The sequence below is a fragment of the Balaenoptera borealis genome, assembly GCF_965194805.1.
Source record: "Balaenoptera borealis genome assembly, chromosome: X".
NCBI lineage: Eukaryota > Metazoa > Chordata > Mammalia > Artiodactyla > Balaenopteridae > Balaenoptera > Balaenoptera borealis.
The window spans coordinates 76,559,811-76,583,715 of NC_138881.1; the positions used below are offsets into that span (position 1 = coordinate 76,559,811).

The following is a 23,905-nucleotide window of genomic DNA, read 5'->3' on the forward strand; positions in this document are numbered from 1 at the left end:
TGACTCATAGAAATCAAGGCAAAAGATCTCTGTGACTCTCTTATCCCTTTTCTAATGCTTGTTAATTCAGGATTGCAAGATGGTTGTGGTAGCTTCACACATAGTATTCACATTTAAAACAGGTAAAATGGATAAGAGGAAAGGTCAGCACTGGTTGTGTCAAAATCCTTTTTATAAAAAAATCCAAAAGCTTTCCAGAAACTTTCAACAGCTATACAAGGAAGGCTGGGAAGTTATAATATTTAGCAGGACACATTATACTATCTAAAATAAAATCAGATTTCTATTCATAAAGAATAATAAGTAACCAAGTTTTGAATAATCAAAAATTGTGCCTGTCCCTTTGAAATTTAGACATATATTAATATCAAGAGTACAAATGGAGGGATGAACATCAAAAGTGGTGAATAGATGAGAGACTGAGATGTAGCTGCATATTGTATCATAGATAAAGGAACAAATACATTGTGAAGAAATTATGTCTTACTGGACATAAATGATAGTTTTAAATAGTCTCAGTTCTGTCACTTATAACTTTATGATACTGACTTTATAATTCTGGGACTTGGTGTCCTCATCTATAAACTAAAGGGGTTTAATTGATCAAGAGTTTCTAACTCTTAGATCTTGGGCTACATATACAATCTACTTAACTGTTTTGCTTGGCTAATTCTTTTTTTTTTTCATTTTTGAAGAATGTTTTTAAAATAATACAAAAGTCATGTGTTGAGCTTGATCAGAGTACAGGCAACTAACTATTGTCAAACACTAGACCTGCTTAAGGCACACATGTTAAATCTCTGCTCTTTGGAGACATATCAGTACGGAAACTGTTATATATTATGTAATTTAATTTAATTTTATGCCATCTTTCATATTCTGTGTTTCTAAGGAAGTTTGAATTATTCTAATATCTTAATTACATTACTTGGCCAACAGAATGTGAGTAGATGTGGCAAATATATCTTCTGAGGAGAAGCTTTAACAGGCATTGTGAATTTCTACAAACTATCTTGGATTTTTCCATTTGTTATTAATAGACAGTGTCCCAAATAGAGGCCATCCCAACAGTCCAGATCCTAGAAAGAATAACACAATTGCAAGTGTCACAGTAACCACAGGTACTACACAACTTCTCTGGATACTATGAGTGAAAAATAATGTTAATTTTGGCAACTGAGATTTGGGGAATTTTGTTATCACAACAAACCTGTCTATTACAAAATCTAATTTATGTTTATGACAATCATTTGTTGAAGAGATTGTTCTTTTTTTACTGCATTCCAGTACCACCTCAGTCATGAATAACAACTCCACATAGTCATGGGTCTGTTTCTGTATTCTACTCAATTTGTTTATTTTTCTATCCTTGCATAAATTCTATATTGTCTTAGTTATTGTAACTATATTGTTTTGAAATCCAATGTAGTAAGCTCATTCACCTTTTCCATTCCTGCAACAACTGTGTAACCAGTTTCAATGTCAAAATAAAAAAAAGGAAAGTCTCAAATAAACAACCTAAACTTTTGCCTAAAACAACTAGAGAAAGAAGGTCAAACAAAACCCAAAGTTAGTAGAAGGAAAGAAATAATAAAGATCACAGCAGAAATAAATGAAACAGAGACAAAAAATTAAAAAGATCAACAACACTAAAAGCTGCTTCTTTGAAAATATATTAAAAAATTGATAAAGCTTTAACCAGACTCATCAAGCTTTTGTTTTTTTAAGGGAGAGGTTCCAAATCAATAAAATCGGAAATGAAAAAGGAAATGTTTCAACCAACACCACAGAAATACAAAGGATCATATGAGACTACTACAAGCAACTATAAAACAATAAGATTGACAACCTAGAAGAAAAGGACAAATTCTTAGAAAGGTACAATCTCCCAAGACTGAACAAGGAAGAAACAGAAAATACCAACAGACCAATTTCTAGTAATGAAATTGAATCAGTAATTTAAAAACTCCCAACAAACAAAAGTTCAGGACCAGAAGGCTTCACATGTGAATTCTACCAAACATTTAGAGAAGAGTTAACACCTATCCTTCTGAACCTATACCAAAAAATTGCAGAGGAAGGAATACTTTGAAACTCAAGCTAAGAGGCCACCAGAACCCTAATACAAAAACCAGGCAAAGATATCACAACAAAAGAAAATTACAGGCCAGTATCACTGATGAACATAGATATAAAAATTCTCAACAAAAGACTAGCAAACTGACTCCAACAATACATTAAAAGGATCATGCACCATGATCAAGGGGATTTATTCCAGGGATGCAAGGATTTTTCAATATCTGAAAATTAATCAATGTGATATATCACAGTAACAAACTGAAGAATAAAAACCATATGGTCATATCAATAGATGCAGAAAAAGCTTTTTATAAAATTCAACACCCATTTATGATAAAAAACTCTCCAGAAAGTGGGCATGGAGGGAACATAACTCAACATAATAAAGGCCATAAATGACAAACCCACAGCTAACTTCATACTCAGTGGTGAAAAGCTGAAAGCATTTCCTCTACAATCAGGAACAAGGATGCCCACTCTCACCACTTTTATTCAACATAGTTTTGGAAGTTCTAGCCACAGCAATCAGAGAAGAAAAAGAAATAAAAGGAATCCAAATTGGAAAAGAAGTAAAACCATCACTGTTTGCAGATGACATGATATTACATACAGAAAATCCTAAAAAAGGTACCAGAAAACTACTAGAACTCATCAATAAATTCAGTAAATTTGCAGGATACAAAATTATTGCACAGAAATCTGTTGCATTTATATACACTAACAACAAAATATCAGAAAGAGAAATTAGGAAAACAATCCCCTTTGTCATCACATCAAAAAGAATAAAAGACCTAGGAAAAAACCTACCTAAGGAGGCAAAAGATCTGTAGTCCAAAAACTATAAGATGCTGATGAAAGAAATTAAAGATGACACAAACAGATGGAAAGATATACCATGTACTTGAATTGGAAGAATGAATACTGTTAAAATGACCATACTATCCAAGACAATCTACAAATTCAGTACAATCCCTATCAAATTACCAAGAGCATTTTTCATAGATCTGGAACAAAAACAAATTTTTAATTTGTATGGAAACACAAATGACACTGAATAGCCAAAACAGTCTTGAGAAAGAAGAATGGAGCTGGAAGAATCAGGTTCCCTGACTTCAGACTATACTACAAAACTACAGTAATCAAGACAATATGGTACTGGCAAAAAAAGAAATATAGATCAATGGAACTAGACAGAAAGCCCAGAGATAAACCCACACACATATGGTCACCTTATCTTTGATAAAGGAGGCAAGAATATACAATGGAGAAAAGAAAGCCTCTTTAATAAGTGGTGATGGGAAACTGGAAAGCTACAAGTAAAAGAATGAAATTAGAACACTCCCTAACACCATACACAAAAATAAACTCAAAATGGATTAAAGACCTAAATGTTAGTCCAGACACTATAAAACTTAGAGGAAAACATAGGCAGAAAATTCTATGACATAAGTCACAGCAAGATCCTTTTTGACCCACCTCCTAGAGAAATGGAAATAAAAACAAAAATAAACAAATGGGACCTAATGAAACTTAAAATCTTTTGCACAGTAAAGGAAACCGTAAACAAGATGAAAAGACAACCCTCAGAATGGGAGAAAATATTTTCAAATGAAGCAACTGACAAAGGATTATTCTCCAAAATATACAAGTAGCTCACGCAGCTCAATATCAAAAAAACAAACAACCCAATCCAAAAATGAGCAGAAGACCTAAATAGACATTTCTCCAAAGAAGATATACAGATTACCAACAAACACATGAAAGGATGCTCAATATCACTAGTCATTAGAGAAATGCAAATCAAAACTACAATGAGGTATCACCTCACACTGGTCAGAATGGCTGTCATCAAAAAATCTACAAACAATAAATGCTATAGAGGGTGTGGAGGAAAGGGAACACTCTTGCACTGTTGGTGGGAATGTAAATTGATACAGCCACTATGGAGAACAGTATGGAGGTTCCTTAAAAAACTAAAAATAGTAATACCATATGATGCAGCAATCCCACTACTTGGCATATACCCTGAGAAAACCATAATTCAAAGAAGAGTCATGTACCACAATATTCATTGCAGCGCTATTTACAATAGCCAGGACATGGAAGCAACTAAGCGTCCATCGACAGAAGAATGGATAAAGAAGATGTGTCACATATATACAATGGAATATTACTCAGCCATAAAAAAAATGAAATTGAGTTATTTGTTGTGAGGTGGATGGACCTAGAGTCTGTCATACAGAGTGAAGTAAGTCCGAAAGAGAAAAACAAATACTGATTCCATATACATATATATGGAGTCTAAAACAAACAAACAAAAAGGTCCTGAAGATCCTAGGGGCAGGACAGGAATAAAGACGCAGATGCAGAGAATGGACTTGTGGACACAGAGATGGGGAAGGGTAAGCTGGGAAGAAGTGGGAGAGTGGCACTGACATATATACACTACAAATGTAAAATAGATAGCTAGTGGGAAGCAGCCGCATAGCACAGGGAGATCAGATCGGTGCTTTGTGACCACCTAGAGGGGTAGGATATGAAGGATGGGAGGGAGATGCAAGAGGAAGGGGATATGGGGATATGTGCGTACGTATAGCTGATTCACTTTTTTATACAGCAGAAACTAATACAACAATGTAAAGCAGCTATACTCCAATAATGATGTTAAAAAAGAAAAAAGCAGCAAACAGTATGGTACTGGCACAAAAACATATAGATAAATGGAACAGGATAGAAAGCCCAGAAATAAACCCATACACCTAAAGTCAGTTAATCTACAACAAAAGAGGCAAGAATACACAATGGAGAAAAGACAGTCTCTTCAATAAGTTGTGCTGGGAAAACTGGACAGCCACATATAAAAGAATGAAATTAGAACATTCTCTAACACCATACACAAAAGTAAACTCAAAATAGATTAAAGACCTAAATGTAAGACCACATACTATAAAACTCCTAGAGGAAAACATAGGCAGAAATCTCTTTGGCATAAATCGCAACAATATCGTTTAGGATCCATCTCCTGTAGTAATGGAAATAAAAATGAAAATAAACAAATGGGACCTAATTAAACTTAAAAGCTTTTGCACAGCAAAGGAAACCATAAACAAAATGAAAAGATAACCTATGGACTGGGACAAGATATTTGCAAATGACACTACTGAGAAGGGATTAATTTCCAATATACACAAACAGCTGAAACAACTTAATATCAAAAAAAAAAAAAAAAACCCAAACAACCCAGTCAAAAAATGGGCATAAGGCCTAAGGTGAAAAATGGGTATAAGGCCTATCTCCAAAGAAGATATACAGATTGCCAACAAACACATGAAAGGATGCTCAATACCACTAGTCATTAGAGAAATGCAAATCAAAACTTCAATGAGGTATTACTTCACACAAGTCAGAATGGCCATCATTAAAAAGTCTACATATAATAAATGCTGGAGAGAGTATGGAGAAAAGGGGTCCCTCCTACTCTGTTGGTGGGAATGTAAATTGGTGCAGCTACTGAGGAGAACAGTATGGAGGTTCTTTAAAAAACTAGAATAGAACTTCCATATGATCCTGCAATCCCACTGCTGGGCATATGTTTGGAGAAAACTATAATTCAAAAAGATACATACCCCCCAATATTCGTAACAGCAATATTTACAATAGCCAAGACAAGGAAGCAACTTAAATTTCCAATGACAGATGAATGGATAAAGAAGATGTGGTATATATGTTCAATGGAATATTACTCAGGCATAAAAAGAAGGACATAATGTCATTTGCAGCAACATGCATGGAACATAAAGATTATCATATTAAGTTAAGTAAGTCAGATAGAGAAATACAAATATCATATGATAGCAATTATATGTGTAATCTAAAAAAAATGATGTAAATGAACTTATTTACAAAACAGAAATAGACTCACAGATATAGAAAACAAACTTGTGGTTACCAAATGGGATAGCAGGGGAAGTGGGAGAGATAAAGTAAGATCTTGGGATTAACATATACACACTACTACATATAAAATAGGTAAACAACAAGGCCCTACTGTATAGCACAGGGAACAATATTCAATATCTTGTAATAACCTGCAATGGAATAGAATCTGAAAAATTATATGTATATATATATAAAACTGAATTACTTTGCTGTACACCTGAAACTAACACAATATTCTAAATTAACTATACTTCAATTTTTAAAAAATGGTTTAAAAGAACAGCTTTAAATATTGAATCTTTCAATCCAAGAACCTGGGTCATCCTTCCATTTGTGGAGGTCGCATTTCTCTTGGTATTTTCTATTATTATGAGTGACAGAATTAGATACCTTTTACTAGATTTATTTAATTTGTATTAGATGTGTTTTGATACTAATTATATAGTATCTATATTACAATTGTATTTTCTAAGTATTTGTTTTAAGTTAAAGAAATACAATTATTTTATATTGAATTTTATCCAATAGCCCTGCTAAATTTGTTTATTAATTAAAATAATTTGTCTGAAAAATATTTTGGCAGTCTGTGTAATAAAGACATATGATCTGTGAATGATAGTTTTATATCAACCTTTCTAAATTGTATTGCTTTTTTTCCCCTCTCTTATTGTACTGGCTAAGACTTCCAGAACAATGTTGATAGTAGAAGTAATAATAGGCATCACAGGTCATTACTTAACTCAGCAGGAAAGTTTGCAATTTTTCTCGATTAAGAATAACTTTTGTCATATGTCTTTTTTGGTACCTTTTATCAGGTTCTGTGTGTCTCCTTTTCCATTTTGTTTGCTGAGATTTTTTAAATTGTGGTAAAATACTTGTAATATAGTATTTATGGTATTAACAATTTTAAAGTGTACAGTTTAGTAGTACTAAGTAAATTCCCATTGTTGTGCAACCAATCTCCAGACTTTTCATCTTGCGAAACAAAAACTCTACCCATTAAACAACAATTCCCACTTCCCACTTAGGCCCTGGAAACCAGTATTCTACTTTCTGTCTTTATGAGTTTGACTACTCTAGGTATTTCACATAAGTGAAATCACGTATAAGTCTTTTTGTGACTAGTTTATTTTACTTCACATAAAGTTCATCCCTGCTGTAGTACATGTCAGAATTTCCTTTTTTTAAGGCTGAAAAAAATATTCTATTATATCTATCTATCTATCTATCTATCTATGAGTGTATGTATATCTAATAATCCTTACTTTCAATTCTTTTGAGTATATACTGAGAAGTGACATTACTTGATCATACGGTAATTCTGTTTTGATAAACTGCTATACTTTTTGTCATTTTATGTTTTACATTTGTAGCTATGATGCATAAGGTTTCCAATTTCTCCACTTCCTCACTAACACTTGCTATTTTCTTTATTTCTTTGAAGTTTTAGTAGTCACCCTAATGAGTGTGTGGTGTTCTCTTATTGTGTTTTTGATTTATATTTCCTAATGATTAATGATGTTGAGCATCTTTTGATATACTTGTTGACCATTTGTACATCTTCTTTGGTGAAATGTCTACTCAATTCTTTTACCTATTTTTTTTTTTTAAATTGGGTTATTTGTTTAATTGATGTTGAGTTGTAGTTCTTTTTATACTCTCGACATTAACCTTTAACCATATATGTAATTTTAAAATATTTAATCATTCTATAATATTGTCTTTTAATTCTGGTGATTATGTCCTTTGATGTACAGAAGGTTTTAATTATGATGCAGTTCAATTTAAATTTTGTGTTTTTTGTTGCCTGTGCTCTTGGTGTCATATCCAAGAAGGACAATACCAAATCCAATGTCATGAAGTCTTTATACTTTATTCTAAGAGTTTTATAATTTTAGGAATTACATTTAGGTCTTTGATCCCTTCTGAGTTAATTTTTGTGTATGGTGTAAGGGAAGGGTACACCTTCATTATTTTGCATGTGTTTATCTGGTTTCTCCAAGTCAATTTGTTGTAAAGACTGTCCTTTCCCCATTGAGTAGTCTTCAAACCCTTGTCAAAAAGTATTTGACCATATATGCATGGTTTATTTTTGTGCTTTCTATTCTATTCCATTTGTATATATATTTGTCTTTATGCCAATACCAAACTGTTTTGATTACTCTAGCACTGTAGTAAGTTTTGAAATCAGGAAATATGGGATCTCTAACTTGCTCTTCTCTTTTCAAGACTGTTTTAGCTATTCAGGGTCCTTTGAGATTCCACCAAAAACTTTAAGTTGGATTTTTCCATTTCTGCAAAAAATTAGAAAACGTAGTATATCGATAGGAATTGCGTTGAATTTTTAAATCACTTAGGGTGGTATTAACAACTTAACAATATTAAGTCTTTCAATCCATGAAAACAGGATGACTTTCCATTTAATGATGTCTTCTTAAATTTCTTTCAGCAATGTTTTGTACTTTTCAGCATACAAGTCTTTTCACCCCTTTGGTTAAGTGCATTTTTAAGTATTTTATTTTTTTTATGCTATTGTAAATTGAATTTTTTAAAATTCCTTTTTCAGATTTTTCACTATTAGTATGTGGAAATACAACTGATTTTTGCATGATGATTTTTTATCTTGTAATTTTCCTGAACTCTGTGTGTGTGTGTGTATGTGTAACTTTTAGTATTTTCTACATATAAGATAATGTCATCAGCAAGTGCTAATAATTTTAATGTTTTCTTTTCAATTTGGATGCCTTTTATTTATCTTCCCTAATAACACTATCTAGTGCTTGCAGTACTATGTTAAACAGAAGTGGTGAAAGCACACATTCTTGTCTTAGTTTGAAATCAGGAAGTATGTTGCCTCCAGCTTTGTTCTTCTTTCTCAAGATTGGATATTTGAGGTTTTTGTGGCTCCATACAAATTTTAGGATTATTAGTTATATTTCTGTAAAAAAAAAAAGGTCTTTGGAAGTTTGATAGGAATTGCATTGAATCTGTAGATTGCTTTAGGTAGTATGGATATTTTAACAATATTCTTCCAATTCAAGAGTATGGAATATCTTTCCATTTATTTGTATCCTCTTCATTTTCTCTTATTAATGCCTTGTCATTTCAGTATACAGGTCTTTCATTTCCTTGCTTAAAGTTATTCCTAGGTGTTTTATTATTTTTGATGCAATTGTAAATGAGATAGTTTTTTAATTTCTCTTTTTTATAGTTTGTTATTAGTATGTAGAAAGGCAACTGCTTTTTGTATGTTGATTTTATATTTTGCAACTTTACTCAATTTTTTATTAGTTCTAACTGATTTTTTTTATTGGTGGTGTCTTTATGGTTTTCTATATATAATATGTCATCTGCACATAGAGTTTTACTTCTCCCTTTCCAATTTGGGTGCCTTTTATTTATTTTTCTTGTCTAATTGCTCTGGCTAGAATTTCCAATACCATACCCCTAGCTTCTTTATTTCTTCCTCCACTATCTACCACAGCAACTTAAATACTTTGACATCACTGAAACCTGGCAGTGATTTTTCTAGGCTTTAAAGAGCCACCTGTGCAATAAGCATTCTCTGAGATCTTTGCTAGGTTGTCAAATCCCATGTTGTGAGAGTTCCATGTCAATAAATTCTTGCTTATGTAGTCTTACATTCTACTCCTCTTGATCATGCACTCTTAAAATCTAGTCCCAGGAGGATTCCCCTGGATCCTTCCAGTACATGCTGACTAGTTTTAGCAATTCTTCAGTCGAATTGCCTCTTTATTCTATTAACAGGTTTAGCATATCCACAGCCAGATTATATTAGAGTTTTACATAAGTTATCTGCCCATATAGGAGTTGGGACCTCTTATTGCTTTCTGTGATAGTGATTCCTGTAGCAGCCACCAGTAGAGTTGAAATACTAGCTCTAAGTATTAGCCACTTCTACAAGCCTAGTACAATGAGGGAGGAGGTTGTTGTAGAGTCAACATTCTCATGGGTTTAAAAAAAAAAAAAAAAAAAAGGAAACAGATGTCCTTGATCACAGATTTTCCCCACCAGGGCCCTGACATTCACATAATAGACTCTACAGAGGTATAATGAAAAGTGAAAGGCTAAGAGCTAAGGAATTAAGTTAATGGTTTAGTATGAGAGTGGGAGAGCCTTGGTGTTAGCATTCAAATATCTCTTGAGTTCTGAAACTCTCATAATTAAGTCTTCAGACTGTTGTTCAATTTTATCTGCCCTTCCATTACAGGTGATAGCGATTATTTGTAAGCTAAGTTCATTTGTAAATGTTAATTGTAAAGGACTTTGCACTTAGGCATTAACTCCTTCTTACAAGCCCACCATCTCTCATTATCTTTCTGTAGGGACCAACATATCTTAGTATTAACCAGCCAAATCTACCTCTGTAGACACTGATCTTTCCCCTATATATTTCAAGTGCCTTCCTGCATTGTTGCACATGCCACAAAATTATTCTCCACTGAGCATTTTCCTGGGCCATCGCCTGTGGAATTTTCACAATTGAGGCACTATTGTGTGGTAGGGACTATCAGTACCCCACATCCTACAAGATAACATCCCCTTTACCTATTGGTAAAGAGGTAAGACACTCTCAAATCCCCTTCTTACCATGTTTTTTTCAGACCACACACTGTAGCACATGTGATAGTCCAGTTTCTGATACAGATACCAAGAAGAGATTAAATAAAATGAAACCTTGTAGCCATTAGCAGTCATACTCCATTCACCTTCACCACACCCCCAGCTTCTGAGAACCACTAGTATACTTTCTGTCTTCATGGATTAATTTATTTTAGACACATCATGTAAAAGGATTTATACAATATGTGATCTTTGATGACTGACACTTAGCCTACTGTTTTCAAGGTTCATCCATGTACCATGTATCAATAGTTTATCTTTATGGTTGAATAATATTCCATTGAGAACTCAGTGCTCTGTTGTGACCTAAATAGGAAGGAAATCCAAAATAGAGGGGATATATGTATACATAACTGATTCACTTTGTTGTGCAGCAGAAAATAACACAACATTGTAAAACATTTATACTCTAAAAAAAAAAATTCTATTGTATGGATATACCACATATTGTTTATTAATTCACCTATTTATAGACATTTGACTTGTTTCTAATTTTTAGTTATTATTAATAGAGCTACTATGAATATTAATGTAGAAGTTTTTGTGTATAGGTATATTTTTAGTTCTCTTGGGCATATATCTAGGCGTGGACCTGCCAGGTAGTATGGTAACTCTATGCTTAATCTTTGAGAAACTGCCAGACTATTTTCCAAAGTGGCTATGCAATTTTACATTCCCACCAGCAGTGTCCATGGTTCCAATGTCTCCACATCCTTGTCAACAATTGTTATTATCTGTATTTTTATTATAGCCATCCTAGTGTGTGTGAAGTGGCATCTCATTGTGGTTTTGATTTGCATTTCCATGATGACTAAAGTGGTCATTTTTTTTTTTATTGAAGTAAACAGTAAGTCCCCTACATACGAATGAGTTCCCCTCTGAGAGCACGTTTGTAAGTCCAATTTGTTCATAAATCCAACAAACTTAGCCTAGGAACCCAATTAACACATTTGGCTATATAGTACTGTACTGTAATAGCTTTGTAATACTTTTCACACAAATAATACATAAAAAACAAACACAAACAAATAAAACATTTTTAATCTTACAGTACAGTACCTTGAAAAGTACAGTAGTACAGTACAACAGCTGGCATACAGGGGCTGGCATCAAGTGAACAGATAAGAAGAGTTACTGACTGGAGGAGGGAGAAGAGGTTGGAGATGGTAGAGCTGAAGGATCATCAGCAATAGGAGATGGAGAGAAAGCTGCAATTTCACTCACATCTGATATTGATGGCACAGGTTCTGGTTCCTTGCTGGATAAAATTCTATCTACCCTCCTGAAAAAATGATCCAGTGATGTCTGGGTAGTAGCTCTTTGTTTCTCATCATAGATGACACGGTAGCACTGGATTACATTCTGAACAGCTGCTGCAACCTTCGTGTACTGTTCTACGTTCGGGTCCTGTGCCTCACAAACTAACAGTGCCTTTTCAGATAAAGAAAATCCCCTTGCCATTTCCTGTGTAGTGAATCTCTTTGTTTTTTCAGTTACTTTTTCTTCCTCTTGTCTCTCTTTGTCCTCTCTCTGGGCCTCCAATTCTATCAGGTCTTCATTAGTAAGCTCCTCATGTTGCACAGCAAGGAGTTCAATGAAGTTGTCCTCTTGCAGATCTAGCTCCAGCTTCTTGCTGAGGGTCACTAAGTTGCTGAAGACCTTTTTGGACTCCTCAACCACCTTCTCAAATCCATGAAAATTGTGAACAAACTGCAGGCAAAGGTTCTTCCAATCCCCATTCATGGTGATGACCATAACTTCACGCCAAGCAAAGTCAATGTTTTTTATGGCCTTGTAGATGTTATAGTCCTTCCAAAATTTTCACAAGGCTGTTTCTGATCCGTCACTCATCTTTACTACCTGACAAAAGGTGTGATGTAAATAATATTTCTTGAAAGTCGCTAAAACTCTCTTGTCCATAAGTTGGATGAGCAATGTAGTATTTGGTGTCAGATGCACTACTTTGACATTGGGATGAAAGTCGTCCATGAATGAGGGATGGCCCAGAACATTGTCAAGCAGCAAAAGAATGTTTAATGGGACATTCTTCTCCAAGAAATATTTCTCTACCTCTGGGATAAAGTGGTAGAAAACCCAGTCCTGGAAAATGACCTGTGTAACCCAGGCTTTAGGGTTACCCTTCCACACAACAGGAAGAGAGCACTTGGCTATGTTTTTAAGGGCTCTTGGGTTCTCTGAATGATAAAATAAGAGAGGCTTCAGCTTCATATCACCGGAAGCATTGCCACCAAACAACAGAGTCAACCTATCTTTTGATGCTTTATAGCCTGGCATCAATTTTCCTCTTTACTGATGTAACTTCGGTCTGGCATCCTCTTCCTGTATAGTCCTGTATCATCCACATTAAAAACCTGCTGGGGTAAATACACGCCTTCATCAGTAATTTCTCAAAGGGTTTCAGGAAATTCCCGGGCAGCTACCATATTTGCACTCGCTGCCTCACCATTTACTTTTACGTTGTGAAGTTTGGCTCTAGGCTTGATCCGATGAAACCATCCATGGCCGGCATTAAAAGATGAGCCCTCTGATTCTTCACCATGCTTCTTCTTCAAGTCTTCATAAAGGCTTTTAGCTTTCTCTTGAATCAGCATTAAGCTGAGCGGGACTCAACGCTGATCCTGCATCCACACACTGAGAAGTTTCTCCATCTCCTTTATCACTTTTCCACGCTTCTTTCATATTATTGTTGACATCATCGGCACAGCAGACTTCACGTTCCATGATCTTGTCCTTGTTTTTCAGAATTGTGCCGATGGTTGAATGATTCATGTTATAAGAACATGCAACATCTACCATCTTTTTGCCTCGCCCCACTCTCTCAATTATTTTCACTCTTGTTTCCATCGTTATCACTTGGCGCTTCTTAGCAGTACCAACTACATAACCACTGCTTCTACGCTTGCTTCCAGACATCTTGGGCTTGAAATAAAGATACTGTACTACTGTACTCTATATAGTACTGTACAGTAAAGTACACAAAAGCACAACCACTTGTACAGGATGCACACACGTGACAATGTACGCCAGACACATGAACTAACTTACATGATTGGACATGCGAACACACATTTGCATCTTTGAAAGTTTGCAACTTGAAGGTTCATATGTAGGGGGTGTACTGTAGTTGATTTACAATGTTATGCCAATCTCTACCATACAGCAAAGTGACTCAGTTATACACATATATACATTCTTTTTTTAATATTCTTTTCCATTATGGTTTATCACATTATGTATCCCTGTGCTATACATTAGGATCTTGTTGTTTATCCATTCTAAATGTAATAGTTTTTATCTACCAATCCAAAACTCCTAGTCCATCCCTCTCCCTCCACCCCCCCTTGGCAACCACAAGTCTGTTCTCTATGTCTATGAGTCTGAAGCAGTAAAATTTTTAATTATGAGGATGTGTAATTTATCATTTTTCTTGATGTTTGTGCTTTTGGTGCCATAGATAAGAAATTATTGCTTAGTCCAAGGCCACAAAGATTCATGTCTATGTTATACTCTAAGAGTTGTATAGTTTTAGCTTGTACATTTAGATTTTTGGTCCATTCTGGGTTAATTTTTGTAAATGATGTGAGGTATGTGTACAACTTTGCTCTTTTGCATGTAGATATCTAGTTGTCCTAGTACACTTTTTAGAAAAGACTACTGTATCCCCCATTAAAGAAACTTGGCACTCTATCAAAAACTAATTCACCATAAATGTAATAGTTAATTTGTGAATTATTAGAAAGACTATTAAATAATCAAAGACATTCTTTTTTTCTATTATAGTGATTTTTTTACACCTAACATTTCCTTTTGATTCTTTCTTAGAGTTTCCATCACTCTGCTTACATTACCCATGGATTTTTACATGTTTTCACCCTTTCCGTTAGAGCTCTTAGCATGTTAATCATGGTTGTTTTAAATTCTGGATTTGATTATTTCTATATCTCTGCCATATCTGAGTCTGAGACTTGATACTTGCTGTATTTCTTCAAGCTGTCATTTATCTTTAATATGCTTTATAATTTTTGTTGAAAGTTGGTCAGAATGTACTGGGAAATAAAAACTGAAGTGAACAGTTTTTTAGACTTTTTAACTGTCTAGATGTTAGTTTACTGTATGAAGTAGCTGTACGTTTTGGGGCAAAAATTTCTCTGGTGTCCTTTTTTTATACTCCGTGTTGTTGGGTTTGTCTAGAGACTTCTAATAGACATGCAATTCTTTCAGTTACATCCTTGTTATTATATAGTGGACAAATTTATGTGGTGGTAAGTTGCGATGGGAAGTGTTCTATACTCCTATGATTTGTGTCAGTCTTCTAGTGAGACTGTGTTCTTGGCAGTGGCCTTCTGAGGTGATCCTCAGTTTTGTTTTGTTTTGTTTTTTCCCCATCAATGAGACAGGAAGAATAGAAGGGACAGAAAAAATGAATTTCCCTTATCCCACATGGAAGGCTATAGAGGGCTGGAAGATATTTCCCTTTTTTGGGGTCAGTTAGAACCTGGTAAAGCTCTAGTCAGTCTTTTGTAAATAGTTTCTCCCAAGGGCACATCTTATTAAGAAAAGAATGTTCCAAGCATATTTTAAAATGGCTACTTTTTAATTGCAGAAGAAGGAAAACTCCCAAACTCATTCTATGAGGCCACCATCACCTTGATACCAAAATCAGACAAAGACACCACACACACACACACACACACACAGACAATACAGGCCAATATCACTGATAAACATAGGTGCAAAAATCCTCAACAGAATACTAGCAATACAAATCCAACAATACATAAGGATCAGGCACCATGATCAAGTGGGCTTTATCCCAGGGATGCAAAGATTTTTCAGTATCCACAAATCAATCAATGTGATACACCACATCTGAAAAATAAAAATCATATGATCATCTCAATAGATGCAGAAAAAGCTTTTGACAAAATTCAACACATATTTATGATAAAAACTCTCCAGAAAGTGGGCATAGAGGGAACATACCTCAACATAATAAAGACCATATACGACAAACCTACAGCTAATATCATACTCAACAGTGAAAAGCTAAAAGCATTTCCTCTAAGATCAGGAACAACACAAGGATGTCCACTCTGACCACTTTTATTCGACATAATTTTGGAAGTCCTAGCTATGACAATCAGAGAAGAAAAAGAAATAAAAGGAATCCAAATTGGAAAAGAAGAAATTAAAATGTCACTGTTTGCAGATGACATGATACTATACATAGAATATCCTAAAGACACTACCAGAAATGTACTAGAGCTCATAAATTCATTTGGTAAAGTTGCAGGTTACAAAATTAATACACAGATATCTGTGGCATTTCTATACCCTAACAATGAAGGATCAGAAATAGAAATTCAAGAAACAATCCCATTTACCATTGCATCAAAAAGAATAAAATACCTAGGAATAAACCTACCTAAGGCAACAAAAGAACTGTACTCCAAAAACTATAAGACACTGATGAAAGAAATCGAAAACAACAAAAACAGATGGAAGGATATACCATGTTCTTGGATTGGAAGGATGAATATTGCCAAAATGACTATACTACACAAGGTAATCTACAGATTCAATGCAATCCTTATCAAATTACCAATGTCGTTCTTCACAGAACTAGAACAAAAAATCTTAAAAATTTGTATGGAGACAGAAAAGACCCCAAATAGCCATAGCAATTGAGAAAGAGAAATAGAGCTGGAGGAATCAGGCTCCCTGACTTCAGAATATAGTACAAAGTCATAGTCATCAAAACAGTATGCTTCTGGCACAAAAAATATAAATATAGATCAATGGAATAAGATAGAAAGGCCAGAAATAAATCCCCACACCTATGGTCAATTAATCTATGACAAAGGAGGCAAGACTATACAATGGTGGAAAGACATTCCCTTCAATAAATGGTGCTGGGAAAACTGGACAGCTACATGTAAAATAATAAAATTAGAACACTGCCTAACACCATATACAAAAATAAACTCAAAATGGATAAAGATCTAAATATGAGAATGAACACTATAAAACTCTTAGAGGAAAACATAGGCAGAACACTCTCTGACATAAATCGCAGCAATACCTTTTTCGATCCATCTCCTAGGGTAAAGAAAACAAAAACAAATGAGACCTAAACAAACTCAAAAGTTTTTGAACAGCAAAGGAAACCATAAACAAAATGAAAAGACAACCCACAGAATGGGAGAAAATATTTGCAAATGATGTGGCCGACAATGGATTAGTCTCCAAAATTTACAAATAGATCATGCAGCTTAATATTATCATAACAAACAACCCAATCAAAAAATGGGCAGAAGACCTAAATAGACATTTCTCCAAAGAAGACATACAGGTGGCCAATTATCATTTTTTAATGATAGAATGGCTATCATTAAAATAATCTACAAACAATAAATGCTGGAGAGGGTGTGGAAAGAAGGGAATGCTCTTACACTGTTGGTGGGAATGTAAATTGGTGTAGCCACTATGGAGGATAGTATGGACGATCATTAAGGAACTAAAAATAGAGCTACCATATGATCCTGCAATCCCACTCCTGGGCATATATCCAGAAAAAAACATGGTCTGAAAGGATACAAGCACCCCAATGTTCATTGCAGTGCTGTTTACAATAGCCAAGACATGGAAGCAACCTAAATGTTCATTTTCAGAAAAATGGATAAAGAAGATGTGGTACATATATACAAGGGAATATTACTCAGCCATTAAAAAGAATGAAATAATGCCATTTGCAGCAACATGGATGGATCTAGAGATTGTCATACTGAGTGAACTAAGTCAGACAAAGACAAATATCGTATGATATTACTTATATGCAGAATCTTGAAAAAATGATACAAATGAACTTATTTACAAAACAGAAACAGACTCACAGGCCTAGAGAAAGAACTTATGCTGAGCAGGGGGGAAGGGATAGTTAGGGAATTTGGGATTGACGTGTACACACTGCTATATTTTAAGTGGATAACCAATAAGGACCTACTGTATAGCACAGGGTACTCTGCCCAATATTATGCAACAACCTAAATGGGAAAAGCATCTGAAAAAGAATAGATACATATATATTTATAACTGAATTACTTTTCTGTACACCTGAAACTAACACAACATTGTTCATCAACTGTACTCCAATATATAATAAAAAGTTAAAAAAAAAAAAAGCTGACAGTAAAGAAGACCTTTACCAAAATTGGAGAGAATAAGCTAATCTCAAGTTGTGGAAGCATGGACTCTAGGGACACATTTCCCCTAGGGGCATTTTCCAATCCCAAAATAAGTGATCAAAAAGCTAACCAATGTTTGACAATTTTGTGTGGCTCAGGGGAAAAAAAAATTGAAGTCCTGAGCCTCTCAAAGGTAGAAAAAGGTCTAATAAACTCTCTACTATTTCATGTGAGGAAAAAAAGGCTACTGTTTTCCTTTTCCTGCCAGAAGAACAAGGGGATTTTTCTCCAGTCTTCACTGTGAGAACCTGATAGGGCTCTTGGCGATAAATTCACAAAACCGTGGGGGACCCCTAAAACTGAGCCTCCAGCAATTCATCAATTACATTTTAGGTTTGTCGTACCCTGTTACTGGTTTCCATAGAGTTTTATATTCCTGGGCTTCTTCTCTATGTTGTAATTCTCTGTATCCACCCATCTGTCTTTCACTTCTGGGGGCAGCAATTTGCCCCATGACATCAATATTCTGATGGATAAAAGAGGAGTTTTTGATTTTCAGTTTGTCCAGCTTTTTCTCCTGTGAGGATGGGAGTGCTGACTTCCAGCACCTTATATTCCATACTTGAAACCAGAATTTCTATTTAATTGTTTTTTATACCTTTTATTTATCTGTATGTTTTTGTCATTGCCACCTACCTATGTCTCAAATCACTTCTTAGTAATTTCTTTTTAGTTGAAACTTTTATTGAGATAATTATAGATTCACACATAATTGCATAGTGTAAGAATTAATGGAGAAAACATGTACATTTTACTCACAAATGGTTACATTTTGCAAAATAATACTACAGTATCACAACCAGAATGACACTGAAGAATCCACCAATCTCATTCAGATTTTTCAATTTTACTTGTACTTATTTATGCGTGTAACTTTGTTAATTCTATAAAATTTTCTCACATATGTATGTACCAACACAATCAAGAATAGTTTTATCACATCAATGATACCTTGTATTGCCCTTTAATAACCACCCTACTTAACCTCCAAAACTAACCCATGTTCTCATTTCTAAATTTTGTCATCCTAAGAATTTTACATAAATAAGATCATAATAACTGGGTATTTTTTTTACTTAGCATAACTCCCTGGAGATTTATTCAGGTTTTTGCATGTCTTAATAATTTGTTCCTTTTTATTAGGGTACTATTCCATTGAATATATGTACCACAGTTTAACAATTCACCTGTTGAAGGACATGTATATTGTTTGTATTTTTGGTCTAATATGAGTAAAACTGCTCTGAACATTCATGTACAGTTTTTCATGTAAACATAAATTTTTATTCCTCTGAAATAAATGTCTAAGACTGCAATTGCTGGCTCATATGCTAGTTGCATGTTAATTTTACAGAATGTGCCAACCTGTTTTCCAGAATGGCTATACTACTATACCTATCATTATTTTACGAGTGATTCAGTTTCTCTGCATACTCATTAGTATTTGGTGTTGTCACAATTGTATTTTAGTCTTTCTGATAGTTCTATAGTGATATCTGTTTTTAATTTGTATATTTCTAATGTCTAATGATGTTGAGCATCTTTTCATGTTCTTATTTGTCATTTATATATGGTTTTCTGTGAAATATCTGGTCATTTAATTCTCTCATTTTTCTAGTTAGATTCCTTTTTACTGTTGAGATTTCAATGTTTTATATATATATATATATATATATATATACACATCATTGAATATATATATATATATATATATTCCAGTTACTATTCCTTTGTTAGATATGTATTTTAGAATTTTTCTCCCCCAATATGCATTATGTAGCTTCTCTTTTCATACTCTTAACTTAGTCTTACACAGAACAAAAATTTTAATTTTGATAAATTTATATGTATTTTTCTTTTTTCAGTTGTACATTTTTTCAAATCTAAAAGCTTTTTGTCCAAGCATAGATCTAGAAGATGTTTTTCTACATTTAATTTTTTATAAATGTTTTAGGTTTATGGTTTACATTTATGTCTATAATTTATTTTAAGTTAATTTTTGTATAAGAAATTAGGTTTATCTTGAATTTTATGTTTTGTCTATCAGTGTACAATTGCTTAAGCAACATGTGTTAAATAGGATCTCTTTTCTCCATTGAATTGCTATTACAACTTTGTCAAAAATCATTTGGGCATATTTGTGTGGGTCTACTTCTGCATTCTCTATTCTGTTCCACTGATCTCTGCAAATATTACACTTCATGATTACCTTAGATATACACTAAGGTTTAATATCAGGTAATATGATTCTTATCACTTTATTCTTCTTTGTCATAATTGTTTTAGCTATTCTAGGGCCAGTCATTTTCCATATAAATTTCAGAATAAGCTTGTCAAAGCCTACAAAAAAAAAAAAAAACAACTTGCTAAAATTTGGATAGAAATTGCATTAAATCTATGAATTGAAGATTTATAGTTTTTGGTTTATAGTTTTATATCTTGCATTATTCATATAAATATTTCCACTATTCTAAAATTGCCTTTGCATGGGATTTGAACAAAATCATTCACTTATTCTCATGGTTACAAGAAATGAGATTTTCTTTATTTTAGGAGTTTCCTACCTGCAGAGTGGGGGCAGGGGTGTCAACAATGTTAGCATTGCTGTAGGCATTGTTCTAGAGCTCTTTCTATTATCATGATAAAGCAATAAATATATGACTTCTTAGTTTAACTATCTCTCCAGTATTTTCTATGCTATTACTCCTGAATTTTAAACTCTTATTTTCTTAATCATTAATTTTCTCTAATCCTAGCTTGCCTCTCTTGCTCAAGATGGATTGTACTTCCAATTATTCCTCTCTAGTAGTTGCTACTTTAGTAAGGATCTTCTACTTTGTATTAGAATCCTGACAGCACTAGTCAACACATGACCCTCTGTCTTCTTCTACTTTCCTTGAAAACATTATACATTGATGATTTAAAACACTTCTCAGTTTTGCCTTTTATTCTTAGATGTACCCACCATGTAATTCCATGTGGAGAGCCCTATTATTTGACATGAATACATTTTGATTGTTTCCTGATTCTTTAGCTCTCACAATCACTATTGGCTATGTCAGAAATCTCAAAGAATCTATAAAAATGCATATTAAAATAGTTTATTGTTTTGCCAGCATAAAAGATAAATATAAAATTATTTTATTTCACAATATTAGTAACAAACAACTAAAAGGTGAAATTAAGAAATAATACTCTGCATACGAATGATAAAATCTACATAAATAGTAAAAAATCTATATAAGGTATAAATCTAACAAAGTATATAAAATTTATATTCTGAGAACTATAAGAAATAAAAAAGAGTAAAGTAAATAGAACAATATGCCATATCTAATCATCAGAAGACAAAGAGTAAGAAAATAAAAGGAGCAACTCACACCACCAATTTGCTGACTTACTCCCTCTATATGTTTTTGTTACATCTTCTTGATGAATTGACCCTTTTATCAATATAGAATTTCATTCTTTCTTTCTTTATTTTAATTTAAAGTCAATTTTGTCTGACATGTAGTAATGTCAGACAATATAACCACTACAGGTGTCTTTTGCTTACATTTTATTTGAATATATTTTCTGTCCTTTTATGTTTATCCTCTTTGTGTGTTTAAGTCTAAATGGAATCTCTTGTACATTGTCAGATTCTTTTTTTTTTTTTATCCATTCTGCAATCTCTACCTTTTGATTGAAAAGTTTAATCTATTTATTTACAGTAATTATTGATAAGAAAGAACAAGTTTACTTCGTGTATTTTTGTTTCCTCTACGTCTTTGATCTTTTTTTCTCAATTCCACCACACATTTCTTTTTATTATATATTTTTTAATGCATCATTTAAAATACTGTCTAATTTCCATTTCCTGTGCATTTTTACTTATTTTATTAGTGATAACCCTGGGGATTACAATGAATAATTCAAATATACAACAATATAGTTTGAATTACTACTATCTCAGATTTAATAATATGGAAAACTCTACCATACACATTTCCACCTCCTTTTAAAGTTATTTTGAAAAATTATATTTTTATTCATTTTGTACCATTAACAGATTTATAATTATTGTTTTATGTATTTGTGTTTTAAATTATATGGAAACAAATTTTAAATAGTACTTATAAACCAATACAATAAACCAATAAAAATACAATAATGCTGACTTTTACATTTAACTATGCAGTTACCTTTCCTAGTGTTCTTTATTCCTTTGTATGGGTTGTAGTTAATTTCTAGTGACCTTTCATATTTGTCTGTATGGTTCCATTAAGCAATTCTTGTTGGATAGCTTCACTAGCAACAAACTCTGAGATTTTTACTTATCTAGGGATGTCTTAATTTTTTCTTCATTTTTTGTAGTATAGTTTTGCCAGATATAAAATTCTTGGTTGACAGTTTCTTTCTTCTTTCATTACTTTTGATTTTTCATCCTACTGCCTTCTGACTTCCATGATTTCTGATAAGTAATCAGCCATTGCTCTTTCTTTGAAGAACCCTTATATGTTAGGAGTCATTTCTATCTTGCTGCTTTCAAGATTCTCTCTTTGTCTTTCTACAATTTGATTATAATATGCCTTCCCTGTAAATCTCAGAGTTTATCCTTCTTGGAGTTTGTTGAGCTTCTTGGATGTATGGATTCCTACTTTTCATTAAATTTGGGAACTATATGCCATAATCTTCAAATAATTTTAGGCCCCCCTCTCTCTTCTATCTTTCTGGGAACTCCCTTTATGTTAATGTTTGTATTTTTTTGATGTCCCACAAGTCTCTTAGATTCTATGTTTGTTCATTCTTTTTCTCTCTTATCCTCAGATTGGATGATCTTAATTAATCTATCTTCATGTTTGCTGATTCTTTGTCCTGGCTGCTCAAATCTACTATCAGACACCTCTCATAAATTTTACATTTCAGTTTTTTACTTTTCAGCTTCAGAATTTCTATTTAGTTCTTATTTATAATTTCCATTTCTTTATTGATATACTCCTTATAAAAAGACATTGTTTTCCTGCTTTCCTTTAGTTATTTGGTTGTGATTTTCTATTGCTCTTAAATCATATTTAGGATAATTGATTAAAGTCTTTGTCTAGTAAGTCTAAGTGTCAGGGACAGTTTATATTAATTCATTTTTTTCCTGTAACTGGCCCACATTTTCTCTTTTCTTTGCATTCCTTGTAATTTTGTGTTGAATACTGGATATTTTGAACATAGGAAAGTGGTAAGTTTAGCAATCCAATTCTCCCCATCCCCAGGCTTTTTGTTGTTGTTTCTTGTGGGTTATAATTGTTTGCTTCATGACTTTTTAAAACTAATTTGACAAAGACTGTATTCTTTGTCATCTGTTGTCACTAAAGTCTCAGTTCTATTTGCTTCATGGCCAGCTAGTCATTTGAAGAAGTTTGCTTAAATACCTGGAGCCAATACAACAACAACAATAACAGCAACAACAAATCTTTCCCATTCTTTGAAGATTGACTCCGTGTTGGGACACTCCATTAATCCTTACCCAAGCTGTTTGCAACTCTGTCTTTGCATTTACTCCATGTTTGTGTGGGTTCTGAAAATCAGCCAAAAGTGAAAATGTACGGTCTTTTGGGATCTTTTCTGAGTATGTGTCCAACAATTGTGTATGTGCATGCCCTTCTTGATTCATAGGGGGTTATTGCCATTTTAACAATATTAAGTCTTCCAATCCATAAACATGGAATCTTTTTGCACATTTGGATCTTCTTTCATTCATTTAGATAATTTTTTTTAGTTTTCAGTGTATAAATTTTGCATTTATTTTGCTAAAATAATTTCTAAATATTTTACCCTGTTTGGCATTAGTGTAAATGGAATTGTTTCTTATTTTCATTTTGATTGGTTATTGACAATGTATAGAATTGGAACAGATTTTTGTATATATTGATCTTATAACTTTTAACCTTGCTAAATTTGTTCATTAGTTTTAATAGATTATCTTGTAGATTCCTTTGGAATTC

The 23,905-nt window shown here is 33.3% G+C and overlaps 1 protein-coding gene and 1 long non-coding RNA gene across 3 annotated transcripts in view; both read right to left on the reverse strand.

Moving 5' to 3' along the window:
* Positions 1 to 23,905, reverse strand: part of LOC309620697 (tigger transposable element-derived protein 1-like) — a 794,894-nt gene that overhangs the window by 468,308 nt on the left and 302,681 nt on the right. Inside the window, exon 2 of one of the 2 annotated variants that reach the window (XM_082377568.1) lies at positions 7,354 to 15,634. In XM_082377568.1, coding sequence (XP_082233694.1) covers positions 11,794 to 12,417 — 624 coding nt within the window. In that variant the 5' untranslated portion in view covers positions 12,418 to 15,634 and the 3' untranslated portion in view covers positions 7,354 to 11,793. Of the gene's footprint in view, positions 1 to 7,353; positions 18,977 to 23,905 lie in introns of those variants that run through there. The other variant, XM_082377567.1, reaches the window with a different exon arrangement.
* LOC309620839 overlaps positions 1 to 23,905 on the reverse strand; it is a 415,852-nt gene that overhangs the window by 337,362 nt on the left and 54,585 nt on the right. The window lies entirely within an intron of this gene.